The sequence below is a fragment of the Dermacentor silvarum genome, chromosome 3, assembly GCF_013339745.2.
Source record: "Dermacentor silvarum isolate Dsil-2018 chromosome 3, BIME_Dsil_1.4, whole genome shotgun sequence".
Taxonomy (NCBI): Eukaryota; Metazoa; Arthropoda; class Arachnida; order Ixodida; family Ixodidae; genus Dermacentor; species Dermacentor silvarum.
The window spans coordinates 137,300,390-137,321,865 of record NC_051156.1 but is presented as its reverse complement, the minus strand read 5'-3'; the positions used below and the strand labels follow the sequence as shown (position 1 = coordinate 137,321,865).

Genomic DNA, 21,476 nt, shown 5'->3' with positions numbered 1-21,476 from the left:
TTTCTTTCTCGCGACCAGGGTGCCCTGTGAGTAATTGACCTAGATAAATGTACTACTTTACAGACTTTAGAGGCTGACTGGCGATCCTGAATTCTTGTTCTCTTGCCAGGCTGTTGAACCTTATCTTTGTCTTCTGTATATTAATCTTTAACCCCACTCTTACACTTTCTCGGTTAAGGTCCTCAATCATTTGTTGTAATTCATCTCCATTGTTGCTGAATGGGACAATGTCATCTGCAAACCGAAGGTTGCTGAGATAATCGCCGTTGATCCTCACTCCTAAGCCTTCCCAGTCTAAGAGTTTGAATACTTCTTCTAAGCATGCAGTGAATAGCATTGAAGGGATTGTCTCCTTGCCTGGCCCCTTTCTTGATAGGTAACTTTCTACTTTTCTTGTGGAGAACCAATGTAGCTGTGGAATCTTTGTAGATATTTGCCAAGGTTTTCACGTATGCCTCCTGTACTCCTTGATTACGCAATGCATGTATGACTGCTGGTATCTCTACTGAATCAAATGCGTTTTCATAATCTATGAAAGCCATATAGAGAGGTTGATTTATACTCCGCAGATTTCTCTATTACCTGATTGATGACATGGATGTAATCCATCGTAGAATATCCCTTCCTGAAGCCAGCCTGCTCTCTTGGTTGATTGAAGTGTCAAGTGTTGCCCTGATTCTATTCAAAATTATATTGGTGAATATTTTATACAATACTGAAAGCATGACTGTACGTCATGCGGCTCAAAGTCAGTGCCTGCGCTAGTCGGATCAGGTCCTGTTCTTTGAGTTCCCTTTTTTTGCTGTTGGTAACTCTGCATCATACGCAAGATCTACGTGGCCGTGTGTTGTAGCTTCTGTATGAGGCACACTGTAGAACTTTTTACAACCTTAAAAGTGCAACTTTGTCTATAACTGAGGCCATTACTCCCGTATAAGGGTACAAGGGTGTAAGTGTAAGTTCGAGTGAAAACAACCTTAAGAGTCTAAACAGGTTTGCAGCGTATCCTCCGGGCCGCCCCCGTCTTTTTGTAAGTGCAAGCCGAACGTTTTCTCGCAATTTTACCGACATTCAGCTGTATATTTCTGCACATGCGTCGTAAATCACGGGCACTGACACACGTTGCTCGCAGCCTTTAAACTTACACTGTAATGGACGTAAAACAACAGACGGAGGTGGGAAGCATATTAAACCAGCACGAAAATTTAGCCGCTGAATAACGTTCTCTAATTATCCAGTCCCGAATGCTGCGCTCAGCCAATGGCGTAAGCCTTGGAGTGCGTCGACCCCGAAGCCAGCGATGTGAGGTTTCTCTGCACGCCCACATGGACAGATGTGACGGACGTGTGTATGTATATATATATATATATATATATATATATAGATCGAGTGCACGACGAGCTATATGCAGCTATATTCGCCCTATAGGACATTGCAATAACGCAGAAATTAGTTGTGCAATGACGATCCCTTCTCCGACGATGACATTCTGATATAGCTGAGAATTGGGGATGTCCTATTCATTTCCTGTTGCGGCAAGTAAAAAAAAAAAAATACAGCGCGGGCGCGATATCCCATACTCCCGCGCTTATTGGGTGGCTTTGCCGTATATATTACGAGCACCAGCTGCAGAATCTGCAGCTCCGGCCAACAGCATGTACATGTATATATATAACGGTCGGTCGGTCAGTCCCAGTGCTATATCCGGCCGGATTTTGCAGGCGAGTAACGATATATCCAGGCGACATCGCCCTATGCGTGTTCCTACATCTCTGGTCGTTCGTAGGAAGCAGAGAGAGGCTAAAGCCCCTGTGTAGGCAGGGATTACTCCCTTCGAAGGGAATACACAGGCCATAGAAGTATCCACGGTAAGCCGCGATCTTCCGCTCTGCCTCGAGTGTTCTGGCCCTCGCGCTCTTCGAATCGTTTTACTGTTTCTAGAGGATGCGTATATAGTGTGTGCACGTATACTATATACATGTATAGTATATACGCGCAGGCATAGATGGGTGGTCTTGAGAAGGCCCTCGCAGAGCATGCCCTGTCCCCAGCGTTTTTGATGATTCGTTATACGCGAAAAAAAGTTTTGATCTGCTGGAGGGGTCTCTCGTTATTACGGTGCGCAAACTGCAGCGATCAATTTCTTTAAAAAAGTAATAATAAACAAATAAATGCAAGACGTCTATAAAACAAACGAGCGCATTTCGCGAACGCGAGTAACCTGGAATGAGGATGTTTTGAGAGGGTCCGTACAGCTTCATTTGTACTCGCCCATACTATAGGACGACTGCTCGCTTGCTTATGTGTAATGAGCCTCAGTGCGAGCGCGAGTGAGCGTCAACGGGGAGAGAAAGAAAGAGCGCGCGAGGAGCAGTGAAATAAAGAAAGCCAATGAGAAATTTTCTTCCCAGAAAAAAAATTAATAATAATAATAATAATAATAATAATAATAATAATAATAATAATAATAATAATAATAATTCTGGAATGACCTTTTCTGTTAGACGCAAGGGCGCAAACATTTTTCTTTCTTTCTTTATTTTTTTAAGAAATCGCAGGTGATAGAGCGTTGAGGTTGGGATAGCGATGCCGGTCGGCAGGCCACACTTTCTCCTTCGCTTGCTCACTCACTCACACTGCTCGCTCATTCACGCAAGGCACCCTTCATCTTGCATATATACAGTCGAGCGCCTTTATAGCGAATTCCTGCACAATGAATGATCTCGGTGTTCATCTTCGCACGAGGCGGAGGGGCGTCATGATTTTGCATCGTCCTTGGGGCCTTGACTGTCTCCCGAAAATGTTGAACCCACTTGAACACAGCAACTTCCTTTAGGGCATCCTTTCAATAGGCCTTTTGCAACATTTGATGAATTTTGGCACCATTATTGCCATATGAAAAACCGAAAAAAAAAAAAAAAAACGGATATTGATCTTTTATTCTGTCTGTTCGTCGCTCTCGATTTCGTCAAATTAAAATGGCTTGCAAAAAAAGTGTAAAATCGGCCTTGTCATACAGCAGTCCGTCTCGTACTAGCTGGTCATCCCGCGTGTCCTATCTAGTGCTAGTGGAGAGAGCGAGAAAGCGCGCTGCGCCGCTAGTACCCTCTCTCGTAATCGTCGGTGAATTTTTCGTTTTGATAAAGTAACGCACTCAAACATAGGCAACCGCCATGAAAACAGTTTCTAGGTTGTTTGACTTTGTTTTCACCCGAAGCAAACTAACGTCAAGAGTATTTCAGTCCTCAGCTGGACACTTCCAAAGTCGAAAATAGCAGCAGCCGCGCTCGGTGCATGTGAAATGGCAATGCATAGTTCGCATTTGCGGAAATCGTAGCTGCGAAAAATGCAGTGTAATATCGCACCATGTGAAACAGGCTTGAACTCGCTTGCAGGCTGTACTGAACGGAACAACCTGTCACACAGGCTGGCATCGCTGCCAAACCTTAATTTTTAGTCCCTGACAGGTCCGTCGACCTCAACAGAGGAGGTAAACGCAGATGTTAGGCAGTTTACATGTACAACTCTATAGAATTAAATGTTTTAAACGTATTTAGCACTGTGACCATCCAAAACAAATGACAATCACGGTGTATTCAATTTATTACTCGATATTAAAGGCACAATTAAGATAAATCGGTTAGCGTCCCGTAGGGGTAGAAATAAACAATTTTTCGCCCAAATAAATGTAGGAGCCCGAACTTGAGCCCGAACCTAGCCCGAAAACTTATCGCTTCGGCAACCAGGTTTTAATCGCACTGTCGGTTTTGCGCATATAGTTTTTATTCTTGTTTTCGTCCTGTTAATAATTTTTTCTTTAAGTTTGACGTAGGGTTGCGGTCCGTTATTGCCACTGATTAACATCTGCGAGGTTCAAAATATATTACGACGAAAGGCGGAAACACCATAATAGGAGTAACTAAATTTCTCATGGTGGGAACATCTAAATTTGTCCCGCAACCAAAATGGTCTTCGATTCAGACACCGGACGGCGTATTCCACGGAACACAAAACGCCAATCAGCGCTTCCGAGATATTTTTGCGTGTGCTTCAATTTTAGTCTCCCTCAAGAACCGTCTCCACCTTACCATCTATAAGAATGAAGAAGCTATGTCCAGGGATTTACGGTACAAAATAAATAAATAAATAAATAAATAAATAAATAAATAAATAAATAAATAAATAAATAAATAAATAATATATATATAAATCAGGATGGTGCTCCGGCGGTACAGAGGTAATCGTCAGCTTGCTCGTTATTAATCCGTATGTATAATAACGGTAAAGTAATTCTTCATTTTGATTGCTTCATTGCGTTTGCCACCAAATGCGCGCCAATGAATCGCTTGAATTTAGCGCCTATAAAGTATTCCTGTTCCCACAGAACTTGAATGAACACTGCAGGCCACTGCAGCTGCTGCGGTGCTGTGGTGCCATCTACATTCCCGACCTAGCACTGGCGCCGCTGCGCACCTGAAAAGATTGTGCACAGGTGGGGTTGTACAATGCCACTTTTCCGGGTTTTCACGGCATTCAGCCGTCCAGCGTTTAGTGTGCCTGCGGCCTGCATACCGTTGTTTGTAAGGGCGGTCAACGCGCTGTCTGCTCTCGCGCCGTTAACCGTTATTTGCTGACCGTCGGAACTTGTGTCTCTGCTGTGCAACAGACTGAAACTATCGCCCGCAGTGGCCTTGACGCGCGCGCGTCCCGTGAAGAAAGCGTGTGTTTCATTATACAGTACGCTTGACTTGCGCGGGTGAAAATAGCTGCCACCGGTTGTCGATAACGCGCGTCCTTCCTGTCTCCAGGTTGACAGTCGCGGTTCTGTGACAACTGAGGGCGTGGGCTGCACAAGTTCGATCTCCTCGTGTCTGTCGTTTCTAAAACTTCAGGGATGTCGCAATTTTCTGCAAAACGGTACGGCACCGCTGGATATCCTTCGGACGACGTCGTGATTGAGCTGGAGCGGGTAAATACGGATCCGTTTGAACTTCTCTGCGATCACTTTGAACTTGTCGAGACAGAGTTGCGGTGTGTTTGGCGCTTTGACGCTCAGCGGTATTTGCGCGCGATTTGAACGGGCTAATTATCAATAATGCGCTCGTAGTGTGTCTCTTGTGTAATTCAACTTTAACGAGTCCTGTTCTTTTCTCGCTTTCAGCTGTGGAGGCCCATCTTTGATAAGGTGAGTGCACGTTTTGCAGACTCAGCGTATCGGTAAGGTGAGTACGTGTAGGTGTCGCACGTATGCGTCATTCAAGTTGCCCACTCGTCATGATGTTAATTTCTCGCTCTCTTTTACGCTCCGTAATTAGTATGACCGTGATCACGACGGCGAGATTCCTCTCGAGGATATCCTGCAGCTGTTGCACGAACAAAATGCGGAACTTCAGCACGACATTCCTCCAAGCGTCCTCGAGGAAATCGTGGAGAGAGCAGACTGGGACTCCAACCGAAAACTATCTTATGCAGAATTCAAAAGAATGGTGTGTCTCTCTTTCTTTTCTTTATTTCTTTTTGCCACATCAAGCACAGCTATTGCTCATTTATTCCGCGTTGCACGTGCAGCTTTTGAAGCTCTATTCGCGTGATCATGCTAGCTTTCAAAGTGATAAACTGCACTAGTTACGGCCCTGAAGTCAAGTTGAAATTGACGGCCAATGGCAGGAAAGCACAAATAGCTTTTCTAGAATTACCTATAAAGTAGACCTTTCCTTCTCACTCTTGCCACATTGACAAGGTGTTGGCCAGACCTAAGGAATCTATATTGCAGCAGAACGCTGCAGAAATTTGTATGCATCGCATCCTTAGTGATATTGTGCATCTTGCTGCTAAATATATGATGCAACATACAGGGTGTCACAGCAGACTTCTGCCAATTAGCGTTTAAAAATAGGCTGAAGCACTGTAGGAGAAAAATTTTTTAATTAAATTAAATTATGGGGTTTTACGTGCCAAAACCACGATCTCATCATGAGGCACGCCTTAGTGGGGTACTGCGGAAATTTGGACCACCTGGGGTTCTTTAACGTGCACCTAAATCTAAGTACACAGGTGTTTTCGCATTTCGCCCTCATCGAAATATGGCCGCCGTGGCATACTCTAGGAGGATTACAATACCAAATGCACGTTGTTGGTTATTGTATGGTCCTCTTGAAATGCACTGACGTGTTTTTAAACCGTGGTTAAAAGTTAGCTGAGACACCCTGTAAATGTGAACGCATGTACATGGCTTATTGCAAAAAACTTGGCGAAAACAGTTTGTGCATGTAATTTCATTTTTGACAGCTACGTGTACCAGGCATAATGTTAACATTCTTTTGCTGTTTAATTGTTACATTATCACCACGATTGCGTTATGTCAATGTCATGCAGTTGTGAGGGCTGAAAAAAAACTTATTTTCCTACAGGTACACGCCTCTGACTTGGGTGAACACAGACCACGGTTCCTAAGACTGGTTCGCTATGCTGCGATGGCAGTTGTTCCTAAAAAACAGCGAGCCACGGTGGTGCGTCGATACCTTGACGAGTATAGCTGTATGCCACCACCTCTCTTCGTGATCACTGTCAGCCTCGTTGAGGTAGGTGCACATATCTTTTGTCATTTTTAGCACAGTGTTTCTCAGATTATGGTCTGTGGTTCTGAGTTCATCAACAGTACTCAGAGAGGACCAGGAGGATGCTCAGCGAAGCGTAAAGTGCTCTGCTGTATAAAGGTACCATTGATATGCGTATTGTTTATGGAAATTACCATTTGCCATCAGTCACTTGAAAAAGTATTAGAGAGATCCGTAGGCACTAATACAGAGAGGGCCACGGTTGATAAGAATCGTATGTTCTTTAAAAATGCTAATGAGTGAGACAGCTGACAAAGGCACCTGTTTGTGCGAGACTGAGTTTTCTATTCGGGTAGAAATCAAATTGTGGGTTTCAACATCCTGAAGCAACACATAAGAAGGGAGGAGGAGTAGATTTTAATGAAGGGACAGGAGGAGAGGTCAACCTGGAGAGCATATCTCTAGCCTGCCACTCCTCTCTGAGGTAAGGGGAAGTGGGAGATACAGGGAGAGGTAGGTGGACTATGAGAAGGGCTGCGAGACATGACATAGAGTTGGCTCTGAATTAACTTCGGCCGCCAGGGGTTCCCTGATCTGCGGCTGAGTCAAAGTGCATGAGCGTTTTGCATTCTGCTCCCATCAAGATGTGGCCACTGCAGCTGGGAATCAAACCCACGATCTTGTGTTTGGCAGCAGAATGCAATAGCCACTGAGCCACTGCAGGTCTGATACATGTCAAATAGAGATCAAGTAAAGGGCTTGATATGGAACCATACTTGTGAATGACAGTCTTCGGTAAAGCCAGATATTACAACACCTATTAACAGCAGACAGCATTGCATACACTGCAAGTAATGTGTGAATGTAATCCTGATCGCTGCACATATATAATATGGTTTTGCTTGTTTTCCCATGCACACTTGTTTTCCTATGCAAACTTCTACCTAACTTTTTAGACACGTTCGCATGTCAAGAAGCCTGGGATAATTTGAAGATTGAGAAACACTGCTTTGGTGAATCCATTCAGTACTCTCAAATTTAGTGTTTAATGTAAGAGAATCACCTCCTTGCACTTAAGTTTGAGATGGTTATTTTTGTGTACGCGTTTGTCCGCGAAAGATAATTCAATATATAAGTTATTTTACATGCTAGCAAGCGGCAACAAAGTTGCATCATGTCGCATGTTTTTGGCATTCCCAAGAAGTGCAGGCATTGCAAGACGTACTAGCAAAGTGGTTAGTCTCAGTGTAGGCCACCGTCTTGTTTGCAGTTGTTGCAGAGTCGTTTGATAAATTGAGAATATCAGAACGTGCGATGGACCATACGGAAGATACCATTTTGTGGTCCACGCACAGCAATAAAGTGCAGCCTGAGAGTGATGATGGATATTAAGTGTAAATAAATGTTTATTCTGTGAAGGTAAAGTTTGCCTGCTTCATCTTTTTAAAATTGCCAGAATCGAAAGCATGCAAAATTTTTCTTGCTAGAAAATTGTGTGAGCGTCAGATTTATACTTTGTTTAAATCCTGTAATGTCATTTCGACATTATTTTCTGCTTCGAACTTATATAAAGTAGCTGCACAATCGTTTCAGGGGCGTATTAGAATTAGACAAAAACTGCCAAATGAATCAGTGGTGTGTTTAGTCGTTCTCTGTGCCTTTTGTTTCATTTGACTTGCGAGATAATTCAATCAATTTCGTTGGTACCATCAGTCTGATTAACAGAAGTAGACTCGTATCTTGCAAGCTCATAAATATCCTTTTAAAGATGGCCAATAGTATCTGCAGAGTTCTGCCTGTAAGCGACATATAAAGTTGCTTAGCCATGTTTGCTGTTGGATAATTCTCCCTTGTCAAATCTTTCTCTTTCAAAACTTCCCTTGCTTGACAATATTTCTGCTGTACCTAAAAACTTTCTTCACCATCTGTGCCACGTGTTACTGCCTCTGGAATGGCCTAGCTTCCCAACTCAAGGATCTTCATTCTACTTGTATAGTGTCGAGCTCTCCAATGAGCATGATTATTGTGACCCTGTGCGAAGGCCTCTCATAGAATTGCAACTGACCAAAGCTAGTCATTATCCCAAGCGGTGGTGGATTGGATGCATAATATTACCTGGCTGTTGCAACCGCTATTGAAGCATTCATAGCTACAGGGCCGGAAGTGCTGTGCCAATTGTGCCATCTTGCGCCAAACCGCCGAGCTTCGCCAAGTTGAGCCAAAACACTAACTTCGAATGAACTCGCTAAATTTTGCGCGATGTTCGTGTTGCTTGCCATGTGTTGGCTAGCATTTAGTCCTAGGAGTCAAGCTAAAGCAATCTGTTTCAGTGTTGCAGTCCTTGGTGTGTGGGCGTGTTTTGTGGCGCATTGTAACTAGGACGCAGGAAAACAGAAATCCTTTGTGCTATACAATGCATTTTGAATATTTTATATAAGTCTTACGCATTTCGCGTAATATTCGAACCAGGTAAAGGTGATTTTAGCTGCTGCTCTATTTATGGGACAGTCTGGAAAGAAAGCCGCGCTCTGAGCTGAATTAATAAGTTGTACGGTCTGTCGTTATACATTTTAGGGCTCACTTGTAAGCCCTATTGGTAAATCTGCATCCATTAATAGCGAACACCGTGGGTGTAACGTTAAAATATGTTTCGCACGTGCACCACGTCAGGTTACCGGGGTGGTAGTGCGTGCCGCACTACCACCCTGCTGACAAACGTGCTGCTTGCCTTCGTGAAACTTCTTGACCAGAAATATCCAATGGCGTCTGTAGTCGTCACTCATAGTTGCACTCCGGGTACTATGTATTCTACACAACCAGACTACACAATGCCAGACTTTTGCAGCTGCACAACACAAACTGAGGTTGTAAATTTTCAGTTTTAGTATACTGTAGCCACCAAATGGCAGGCGTAAAAGGTCGGAGAATACGCGAACGACAGAAATTGCCTTCGGGGCAATGATGTTCACAACGCAGCTTGCGCAGATTGAGTCCGAAAATTTGAAGAAACCATTGTTTGGGCATTCAAAATAGCGGTCACCATTTTACATTGACTTAATAATTGAGTCTGTGCAAAATATTGATTGCCAATGCTGATCGGAAAGCCACTGAACACTTTTTTCCCTTTATTCTTTTCATAAATGTCAGTTCTTTTTTTTTCTTCTCGCCAAGTTATGTAAAATATTGGCAAACATGCAATGACCAAAAAAGTAACCGCATTTATCCTGTGGTACTCTGCTATGCCAACTGAATGCCACCAAGGATTAAAAAAATTACTTGGGGCATTACACTAACGGCGTTTACTGTATGTTTATAGGTACTGTTCATGGTTGTCACAGTCAGTATTTCTTGTTCATTACACACGAATACATCAAATTAGATAACCTTATAAACTAACATAATCGAAGAGGTATCAATGAAAAAGTTGTGGAGGATGTTGAAATGTGGGCGATAACTGAATTTAAAGCTACCTAAGATATGCATTATCCAATATACTTATCCAATAAGTGAGGTAATTAGTGTTAGCTAATTAAACTTAAATGTTAGTTGCTTGTGCACAAAGAAAAAAAGATTAACTAGCATTAACAAAAGCCTATCAACAAACAATGAGTGCTGTTCCCGTAAACCTCTGGCTTCTTTTTTTTTTCCTTGGCCACATTTAGTTGGCACGTCCGGCATGTAGCTCAAAGTGGTTTCCGAGGACCGCATACGGGTTTCCTCTGTCAGGTGTATGACATTTTGTTCCTTTAATGAACTTTCCTCCACATTGCGGGCTTCTGCAGAACTGATTCGCCGTAACCTAATAGTGTTCGGCAAAGTCAAATAAAGAACATCTTTTCTTGATTTGTCTGTATTTCACTCATGTTGAGCCTTACCTAGCACACTCCAAAACGCGTGTCCTTTGCTCTAAAACAAAGAATTCCTGCTTAATACCTGCTCCAATATGCCGAATTTGCTGCTCCCAGAGCTGCTCCAAAACTACCTTGGCTACTTCCATCCCTGCTTCCATCCCTGTAGCTATGTTAACTGTTGTGAGCACATAGAGTTCCTGGAAAATTTTGTCGATAATGGGGCAGGCTTATTTTCAACACAGGGCTTCATACAACGGGCTTCAAATTGTCACATTTCGAAAGATGCTTGGAAGTACTGCACTAAGGTTATCTTCTTACTCATTATCATCATTTTTATTTCCTTGAGAATACAGAACATGTGTGTGTTATCCGTGTAAAACAAGTTCCCTGTAGGGCATGGTACACTTCTTACAATGTAGGCACAAGTTGATTTCTTCAGCTACATTGCTAGGTTGGTAGGTGTTATTCTTAGTCAGTCTGCTTAATTGACAACCAAAGAAGCCACGCAAGTCTTCTGCGTCGGTTGAGACTTGGCATGGTCTTTGCTCAGCACTATTGCCTTGTTATTGGCCATGCAAACAGCCCAGACTGCGAGAAGTGCTCTGTGCTGAATACTATCGACCACAAGCTCTGTGCGTGCCCACTGTACTTGCAAGCACAAGTGCACTCAGGATCTCTGCCAGGGAGGGTTGAATTTTTGTCGCGGGGGGAGGGAGGGGGAGCAAGCACTTTGCATAATATGCAATTTCCTTGCTTTAGCCTGAGGAATCCAACAGCAAATAATATGCCTAATAATGATAATAATAATGACACCAAGGATGATGACGATGTTTATTTCTTCAGCGTTTTGCTCAAAGTTATTTAAGAGTCAAAGAATAAATACAAGACAGTGATAGAGTGTTTTTGTTAGTCAGGGAAAATTCGACCTCGAGCCACCTCCTGAATGGTAATGACAATGTGAACAGAGCACTGAAGGTACACGTTGGACTTGTGGGGCTAGACGTGTGTGAGGGGGGAAGTTAACTCGGCCTCAGGGGTGGGGGGGGTTACACCACCCGAAACCCCCCCTGTCAATGTGCCACTGCTTGCAAGAGAGGCAATCATTGGCTAAATCTTTGGCTTGCCTTGATAACTGGCAACATTATGTAATACTTCCTTTAGGTCCATCGCCAAAATACTGTGTCAGGCCAAGAAGGGCATTGAGGCTTTTTTAAGAGAAAGTGAACTGGATATGCGACTACAATAAGTGTTCCTAGCTTTTTTTTTTTATATTCATGCACATCTAATTTTCTCTCCTTACCATACCTCCCCTTTTCCCTTACCTCTACCCCAACATTGAGTAGCAGGCTAGAACTCAGTAGTTCAGGCCGACCTCTCAGTTCTTGTTAGTAAGTCTCTCTCTCTCAGTCAGTGTTAGCTAGTAGCAGTGGACAAGTAGGAGGAGGACTGCCATTCTCAGCTTCAGTTATTTATAGCCAATGCTGTCCAAGTTTGCATGGCTTTGCTGTCCAATACTTCACACACTTCACAGTTCTTATTTGCTTTTTACCCTCTTGACAGGTTGCCGTGTTCATATACTATTGCGTGACCCTTGGAGAGTTCACAGCCACAGGCCCAGTGCCAAGGGATAGCCCACTCATCTACAACCCCCGGCGACGAAAAGAAGCTTGGCGTTACCTCACCTACATGTTTATACACGTTGGGTAAGCTCCAGTGTTAACATTGTTGCGCTCACCTGAAAACTGAACTTTGCAGAGAGGTACTGAGTTATTTAAGATAAAGGACGTCACAGGGTGAGTTTGAGAGAAAGTTTATTGGGGGGGGGGGGGGCATGAAGGTGTGTACACTGTTAAATGAAGTGAATAGAATAAGGGAGTGAAGGTAAGGTTCAGAAATGCATTCACATAGCTACGTAATGCTACTGGAGATTATAGATTGAGGAAAAATTGGCTCTGTTCTGTTTGGCATGGTTTTGCAAAGGCTATGTACACAGTGTTCCATTAATGAACGCTTCCGCGTTTGGTAAGCTTCTCTGTAACGTGCTAATCTGGCCTCCCTTTGCTCCAGTGTTTCAGCAGCCAACTTTGCCTTTGCGTGAGAGTTCGCAGCCTGCCGCGTAGCTATATCTACTGGATGATTGAATTCAGCGTGTCGCTTGCGCTGTTGCGCTGTTGAGCACGAAGTCACAAATTCTGTGCCTGGCTACGGTCAGTCATGGGAGTAGAATGCAAAAACATTTGTATACCAATCATTGGGTGCTCAAGAGCGCACATGTGATCAAAATTAATTTTAAAATGTGCACTATGCATTCTATGCACTATGCACGTCCCCGTCGCGCGGAGTCCCGCCGATCAGGGATGAGTGCTGCGAGAAAGGAGGATCTTGACCTCATCCTCTGTCAATCAACGATGTTTCCAGGTCCTGAAAGGATAAGAGTTGTAAATGGCTTGTACTGTGCCCGGAACAAGGGTGACAACTGTGTATGAAGCCCTTCTTAATGGACAGTGCATGAACAGAAACAAGTAGGCCTGTGGCTGCTGGAGCAAGGACTGAAAGAACTTCACTGGATAAACTATGAGGAGCTCCTGGAGAAATGCCAAACGCTTGAGTCTGGACTGCTATCCTTGGGGCAAGTGTCTCGTGAGAGCGTTGTCATGATCAACTGCAAGACAGGCCTTGAGCATGCCATCTCAACCTACTCTTTGGCGCACTGCACCATGGTTTCCTGCCCAGTCACAGCCAATGCTGATCTCGAGGCCACAACATTTGTTCTCTAGCAAGTGGAAAGATCCGTACGTATTAGTATGTGACTCTGCGGACAAAGTGCAATATTCTTCGTTGGCAAAGAGGACTCCTTTCCAGCTCTCAAAAATATTGTATGTGCCAATGGCATTTCATGGGACTTAATCGCCGCATGTCGCAGCAAGGGAGCGGAGCTGGTACTGGGAAATGATTGTCTGAAACTTGGTTCAAAATGTGTTCAAGAGCCCATTCCACCTGTGCAAGGCATGCTATATGGGCTTCTCTATACTAGTGGAACAAAAGGAATGCCCAGGGGGGGGTCGCCTGTTGCACACAGGAGACTCTTGAACCTTCCGGCAGGGGTGACTATGCTGATGCGTGTTACAATCCAGGGCTTCTGCAGAGGAAATGTGCAGCTTCGCTTGGATGTTAGGAAGGCACAGAAGCCTCACAACCTGCCCATGGTGCCCCACCTTCTCAGTCAGATCGTTGACTAGGTTCACCCTAAAGCTCAAAAATGTGCCATCAAGACAGCAGTGTATTCAACTTTGCTGTAAACCAGAAATGAAAGCTTCATAGCCCCTTGTGTTGCTCTGGGACATCAACCGAGTCTAGAAAATTGCAAAATGATAAGAGCATCAAAGTGGTTTAACCTGTGTGACGTTCGCGGAAGCTTGAAATAATGTGTAATACAAGGTGTCCCAGTTAATATGGGCTAAGCTCCCCCAAAAATTTGGGGGTCTGAGATATGAGGGCAGGGTCAACTGTAGGGTGAATCCAGATAAGAACGAACAGGTGGTCCCTGTCACCATTCCTGATTTTGATAAAATTTACTTTAGGCGCAGGTTCTGGGCCCAAAACAATGATTCTGAATTTTGAGCATGCATAGAGAAACAATGGTACACTTCTCGATCACAATATTTTTTCCTCATTAAGAAAAAGTGAAATGCTATCTTATGAGTATTTTATTGCTCTTGGATACGGAAGGAATCTTGAGAAAAAGAATCGCAAACCTGGTAAACAGACCAAAATACCTGTAATTCAGGAATTTATTCCTCTAGGCCAGGGGTTCTCAGGTACGTTCATCCCAGGGAACCCTGCTAAGCTCCATAAAGTGCCAAGGAACACCCCCCCCCCCCACCCCCCCGATTTAACCGAATTATCGAGGGTATCAAGAAAACAAACAAATGCTGCACTACGTCAACACGCTTTTATTTACTCAATGAATCGTCAAATCTTGTTTCTATTTAGCACAAGACCAGTGCGGAAGCTGAAATTCTCTTCATCTCATGACTGATTAGCGCTAGCAGCGGCGAAGGCCTCGCGACATCCTTCGCGGCATGCGTTTTCATCTCAGACGCGCTTTGCACCAACGGGCGCACATCCCGATTATTTTTTCGTCACTCAGCTGCTCGCCAACAAATTGTCCGTCCATCGCGATGTAGCCGGTGCTTTTTAACTTCGACAGCTTTGCACTGAGTAAAAGCAAAACTACTGCTTGCCGCAACCGCTGTCGACGAAACCGCGGCCGCTGTCGACGCGATCATGGACGGCGACCTTGCGGTTCAGAAGGCAGGCGACTGACAGACGCACCAAGTCAAAACGAAGCTACCTTTCGCTGCAAGAAGTGCGGACGAAACTGCGGTCGCTATCGACGCTGCCATGGGAGGCGACTACGCAGTTGTGAAGGCACGCAGCCGATGCGCGCATCGAGTGAAAATGAAACTATTTGCCGCAACCGCTGCGGACGAAACTGCGGTGGTTATCGACACGATCAGAGATAGCGACTACGCACTTACGGAGGCACGCGACTAGCCGCGAACGCGGTGTTACGCGTGGCGATAAACGCAAGAATAGAGGCTTTAAAGGCACAATTAGGTACGAAGCGCTTCGGCGTTGCTGTCAGTCACGTGCCGCGTACGTTTGCAGCTGCGGACCACGGTGCAAGCTGAGGACAACGGCGATGCGGACTGCGCCGCTTCGTTTCGGTTGGACGCTACGCCGTTCTTGCTCTTCTGCGGCGCGCATTTGCGGTGCTCCGCGTTTTTTTTATTTTTTTATTTTTCCTCCAACGTATAGGTCAGTGCGCACGCTATCGGCACCTGCCCTATCTACAAATAGGATAAAGGCGCATGGTGGTAAGTTACGGCCTCCGAGATTCAAGTGCGAAAGCTTAGGCGCGCTGCCCGTTCTCAGAGGTTGGGTGGCTACAAGCTGCTTGCGTATTTATTGCGCAGTTCGCGCGTTGCTGTTACGCACTGTGATGTGCTTTTTGACACTCAGGCACCGGAACTCGGGCATGAGTAATGGAAGTTCTTTGGATCAAGCGCACCTCATGTTCGCCATTTTAGACACTTGTCGAGAGTGGGACCAGGGAAAATTTATCTGTGGCTCGCGGAACCCCGAGCAGGGGCCTGCGGAACCCGTAGGTTCCGCGGAACCCACTTTGAGAACCCATGCTCTAGGCTAATTAAAGTAAGGATAATGAAACTAGGGGCACATGAACTTTTTAGTCTTCACATTCTTTCGAAATAATTTTTGTTACTTTGTCAAGCACCGTTATATTTAAAGATTGCACTTAAACATAAGTGGTTTGCCAAAAACATCAAAATTTGAAAATAGCTTTCAGAAAAAGGCCATTCTTAATTTTTTTGAACATCACTCTGGTTGAAGTCAAGGATGTTGTCTACCACTCTGCGTAAAAAAAAACGTCGCGTTATTTGAGTACTGAACAAGTTACAATGCGTTAAATGTGACTTCTCCGTTTTCTACATTTGTTTGTATTCTTGGGATTCCGTGCATCGTAAACAAAAAACTTGGGTTCCCTGAAAATCCAGTGTAAAAAAGAAAAAATCAGGTCATTTCGAATTTGTCGAATCTTGACTTTGAACCAATCAAAATTTCGCAGACTCTCATTTGTGTAAAAGCCCTGGGCATTGGATCTCCAGGTTCTATCTGTGTGATCGGCCTGTTTCTTAGAGCCATAATTTCATCACCATGCATGCTTTGACCACAAATGCAGTGCAGTCTTTGCTTATATGCCATTCATTATTTTCTTTTCATTTTTCAGTGGCTTCCACATCTTTTTCAACCTTCTTGTGCAGCTCATTCTTGGAATTCCACTTGAAATGGTCCACAAGTGGTGGAGGGTCATGCTTATTTATGCTGGTGGAGTGGTGGCTGGTACGTAAAAAGAAAGGCTTTGCATTGATATTTTCAATCTTTTTTGATGACCTTACAGTGTAGTAGCAATGATCTTTGTCTTTACTTGCCTACCATGTAGGATCCTTAATCTAGCCATTGGGATGGCTCAGTGGCTCATGAAGTCACAGATTTGGCTTACAACCATGGCAACCACATTCATAAAATATACAAGGCCGGACATATATACTACTCTCGAACTTCGTTATAACAGTTTTGCGCCTGACGCGAAAATGTACCTTTATTATATTCAATATTTGTTGTAAGCATATACAGTGGAACCTCGTTGATACAATACTGCGTACTATGTTTTCGGGATGATACGCTTTATTTTCCAGTTCCCGTGAAGATCGTATAAACGAGATTACATTGTATATACATGCTGATATTAGAGAGGACCATTTTAGATTTACTTTGTTATATCAGATAATTTGTTATATCAGTGTTCGTTATCTCAAACGTTCAGCTGTACATATAAAAAAATGTGCGAACTGCTGTGTACTAACATACTTAATGGCAAAAAAAAAGGTGGTAGTAATTAATGTTGTGCCTTCGTCCCCCACAGCCCACAGTCAGGCTTAGCTTAGCACGACAGCTTTAGGACATGAACTTATAATTCAGCAAAGGGCCCTATATTGTAAAGTAACATTTATTGCATTTAGGACTAATTCCTTTCAACTAAATACAGTGTAAACCGCTTATAACGTAAGTCGCCGGTGTCGCGAATATCTGCACTATAAGCGGTACCGCACTATAACCAAAACAACGATTTTCAAGCCCTGCGCGTATGCAAAACATGTAGACCAAGCATGTAGACACGCTTTGTAATATCGTGCGCACATCGAGATTACGTTTTCGCCAGTGAGCTGGCGAAAACTTAATCCCGTTGTAGCTGGTGCTCTTTAAGTTCGACAGCTTTGCACCGAGTCAAACGAAACAAGTTTGCTGCAACCGCTGCGGAAAAAACCGTGACCACTATCGACGCGATTATGAACGGCGACTTTGCGGTGCTGAAGGCACGCGCCCAACGCACACACCAAGTCTGGACGAATTAACTACCATTCGCTGCAACAACTGGCAATCGAAACTGCTGTTGCTATCTATGCGATCATCGATGGCAACTACGCAGTTTTTTGGGCACGCAGCCGACACGTGTACTGAGCAAAAACGAAACTACTGGTCGCCGCAACCACTGCGGAGAAAACCGCGGCCGCTATCGACCCGGTCGTGGATGACGATTACGCAGTTACGAAAGCCAGCAGCCAGCGCGGTGTTATGCGCAGCGGTAAACGCAAGAATACATGCTTTAAGGACACAAATAGGCTCAAAGCGTTCCGGCGTTGCTGTCATTCACGTACGATTTCAACTGATGGCTGTGGCGATGCGGACTCCGCCGCTTCATTTCGGTTGGACGCTAGCTCCGTTCTTGCTCTTTTGCGTCACACATTTGTCGCGCTCCTCGCTCACCGAGCTCCGAAAGTAGTCCGAATGAACCAATGTGCAGCCAAATAAGTCCAAATTAACGAGAGTTTGATTGCATTGAATAATGCATACGCCGGCCGGGAGCACGCACCTTGTTGAGAAGTGTGCTCGCTGCCACCCTTGTCGATGAGATTTTCCAGCGGAAGCCGCATTATAACCGGTATTTTGTCTCACGCGGCTGCACTGTAAGCGGAATGCTTATACGTGGAGTTCTAGGGGAGGGGAAACGGGAGTCGGAAAAGGCCGCGTTGTAGCCAGTTCTGCACTATAAACGGTTACGTTTTAAGTGGTCTATACTGTAGTGGTGCTTCAAGTTGAAAAACTTCACTCTGTTTATACTAAACTGCAACTGTAAACGATTCGGACAGAAAGTTGAAGTCTCTGTTGCACATTATGCTGCTAGTGTACGTCCTTTTGCTCATCATTTGCCACTTCAGGGGCACATTGACGAACTTGCACTAGCAATTTCCGATATGCAATTTCCTGTTCTGCGTGGAATTCCATGCCCTCATACATGCTTGATACACAGACTGCGGCTAGGCGTCGCTTTCATGCGCAAATATTTGCACATCGTTGGACGGACAGACTCCCCGGAATGCTCAGTGCGTGGTGTTATAGAGACTATAGACCATGTGCTCGTGGTGTGCCCTGAGTATGCACGCGAAAGACTCACACTGGCAGCCACCTTGAGACATTTATATACAGTATAGACCACTTATAATGTAACCGCTTATAGTGCAGGACCGGATATAGTGCGGTCTTTTCAGACTCCCGTTAATTTTCCCATAGCACTCCATGTATACACGTATCGCTTATATATAGTGCAGTTGCGGGAAACGAAATACCGGTTACAGTGCGGCTGCCTGGGAGTACGGAAGTCAGCGGAGACGGCGAACGCTCCCCTCAAACAGGCGCCCCAAGGAGTGCTCGAGGAATAAAGAGAGAAAGTGGAGGAGAAGGGCACGGGGTGCGAACGAACAGCCAGTGAGGCTGAAACCAGAATCTTGAGTGCGAGTCGTGTAATATCACGGCGCGCATAGCGAGTGAGGGCCACAAAACTGCCAATGCCGGCTCACGCTCGCTTCACGATAACGGCAGTAAACGAAACTTCAGGGAGCGGGCGGTGCCGGCACATCACGGCGAAGGGGACACGCGGAGACCGTGGAATGTGAGGGAGGAGGGCGGCAGGGAAGCGGATTTCGCCTCTGCAACTCCCCTGCTTCAGTGGCTCCCCTCGCCCTCCCTCGTAGCTCACTTTCGACTGTCACCGTGCACGCCCGCCGCCGTGCTGGTGCTGCCCAGCCGGCCCGGCGCCAGCACCCCGAAGTTTCATTTTCTGCCGTTATTGGGAAGTGGGCGTTTGCCGGCGTGGGATAGCGCCGCTGCTTCGCTCTGCGCCGTAGCCACAGCGTGCAAGGTCAACACGTGACTAGAAAGTAGAGGAAGCTTAAAAGAGAAAGAAGGGTTCACTGCCATTTTCTACGCCTGGCTACGGTAGCTTGGCTGAGACGTCGGCACGTACATGCATCTTCCAGCGCAACGCAGAATTGGCGACCTTGCCATTTTAAAGAGGGTGAAATTTCCGCCGCATTTTTCTTTCTTTCTTTTTTTTGTTTAGTTCACGCGCGACATTGAGGACTCTCTCCTAAGCTTTTACTCTATGGCGGTGCCGGAGCAATGCCGGTCGGAGGCGCCGCCGCGTGAATTATTTCGAATTGACGAGATTCAACTGTCAATTGAATGCAAACGTTTTAGCCGCATTCCTTGACTCTCGCATACGCGTGGTGGCTCGGTGCACATGTTTTGCATATGTGCGGGCCTTGAAAATTGTTGCTTTGGTTATAGTGCGGTATCGCTTATAGTGCGGATATTCGCGACTCCGGCTACTTACGTTATAAGCGGTCTACACTGTAATAGACCACTGTCGGAGGACCTCTTGCTAGGCGCAGGGCCACAGAGTTGTCAGACAACAGAGGCAATGCGTGCTTTTTCACGTTTCTTAGGCGACACGGGCCTGGACTCACGCTTGTGATAATCATTTATGCAATGTGTCCTTTCACCTAGTTCCTCCCATTATCATCCCCCATTGTGACCCTCTTTCTTCCCCTTCCCTTACGTAGAGTAGCAGGCCAGATGCTCCATATTCCGGCCAACCTCTCTACATTTTCACATCAATAAACTACTTCTTCTTCTTGCACTAGCAAGGTGCTGATCATATTCACTTCGATGAAGCCTTTGTGTTCACTGTGGCATGGTATGGTGGTGCCATCTAGTATGCACTTGGAGAATAAAATTGGGGCCTCCCAAGATTTGGGTGCACACCCTTGCGTCCTTTACCACCTTCTCTTGCAGTTTTCTTGCATGATTAGACATATTATGCACAAGAAGCTCAGAAGTGAGGACATGAACGTGTGCAAGCCCTCTTTGATGTAACGTTTTAATGCCTCTGCCACTCGTGGCATGTATTGAATTTTAGTGTGTTGCATATAAACCTGGTTATTAAAAAAATCACACGCTGTTCCACTGCTGTGAATATGGATTACCAGCAAAGCAGTTTAGCACATGACATAAAGGTGACACAAAAATTAGATCAAAGATACGAGCAACTTTTATTTCTCTTGAGCGGTCACGGCGGTCATTCCGAAGAAAGACACACCCACACACACCTTTATTTTGATCGGCGGTCTTGATCGACGGCTTACATTCTCGTGGAAGACTACCGCCACCTGAGGGAGCCGGAGGAAACTAGACACGTGCGCCAGGACCGCCTCCCGGCAAAAGGAGACACACGCGACGAGACTTCCACGCCGGGAGAGCGGGAGGAAACTAAGCACGCAAGTGCTTGGAACGACGACAAGAGAGGGCGGCATCTGCGAGCGTACACATGGCCGATGTGGGTCGCACAGCAGCAAATCATTTAGAAACCCTTATTGTCTACCCAAGAGTCTACCAATTTGGAAATGGTGCCAATTGATAACTACCAATCTACCGAAAATGCATATACAAGAGATGAGACGTATAAGCTTTTGCATAGAATGAAGCAATTGTGCATCAAATTCGGGAGCTGAGTTTTTGCACACGCAGATGTGTTGACGGACAGAAAAATGCATAGAACCCTAGCCATAGACAGCTTCGCTGTAAAAATAATAATGGGGAACCATTGCCAAGCAATTAACAAATTGGCTTTTCAACCTTCAGTACCCGGGTTCAAATCCTGCGGTAATGACAAAGTGTACCTGGGGACATTTTTTTTTTTTCTATATAGAAGGCAACGTGATGTAGTTGCCACAGGTCACTGTTACTAGAAACATTGCCTGCAGGGCTGTTGTTGACTGTTCAAATTGTTTGTCACGCTTGTTCTTTCTAGGATCACTTGGATCATCACTGTCAGATCCATATGTTTTTCTTGCTGGTGCTTCCGGCGGCGTGTATGCCCTCATCGCAGGTCATCTGGCCACACTTATACTGGTAAGCCAACGATTAAACACTTTATTTAAAGGTGCATTAGAGGCAAACAATAATTTTCACGACAGTTTAGTAGTCCGAAATACTCGGCGTGCCACTTTTACTGAGGACAAAACTTTCATAAGTGTGAAAATGACACCTAATCGTACGACCGGACTCACGTCAGCACTTTGAAACT

General features: G+C 45.1%; 1 protein-coding gene across 1 annotated transcript in view; it reads left to right on the top strand.

Annotated features, from left to right (window-relative positions):
- Nucleotides 1–4,441: 4,441 nt before the first annotated feature.
- LOC119445822 (rhomboid-related protein 2) overlaps nucleotides 4,442–21,476 on the top strand; it is a 28,537-nt gene continuing 11,502 nt past the window's right edge. Inside the window, exons 1-8 of the mRNA XM_049663662.1 lie at nucleotides 4,442–4,720; nucleotides 4,809–4,969; nucleotides 5,162–5,185; nucleotides 5,316–5,486; nucleotides 6,411–6,581; nucleotides 11,969–12,111; nucleotides 16,221–16,333; nucleotides 21,201–21,301. Coding sequence (XP_049519619.1) covers nucleotides 4,895–4,969; nucleotides 5,162–5,185; nucleotides 5,316–5,486; nucleotides 6,411–6,581; nucleotides 11,969–12,111; nucleotides 16,221–16,333; nucleotides 21,201–21,301 — 798 coding nt within the window. The 5' untranslated portion in view covers nucleotides 4,442–4,720; nucleotides 4,809–4,894. The remainder of the gene's footprint in view (nucleotides 4,721–4,808; nucleotides 4,970–5,161; nucleotides 5,186–5,315; nucleotides 5,487–6,410; nucleotides 6,582–11,968; nucleotides 12,112–16,220; nucleotides 16,334–21,200; nucleotides 21,302–21,476) is intronic.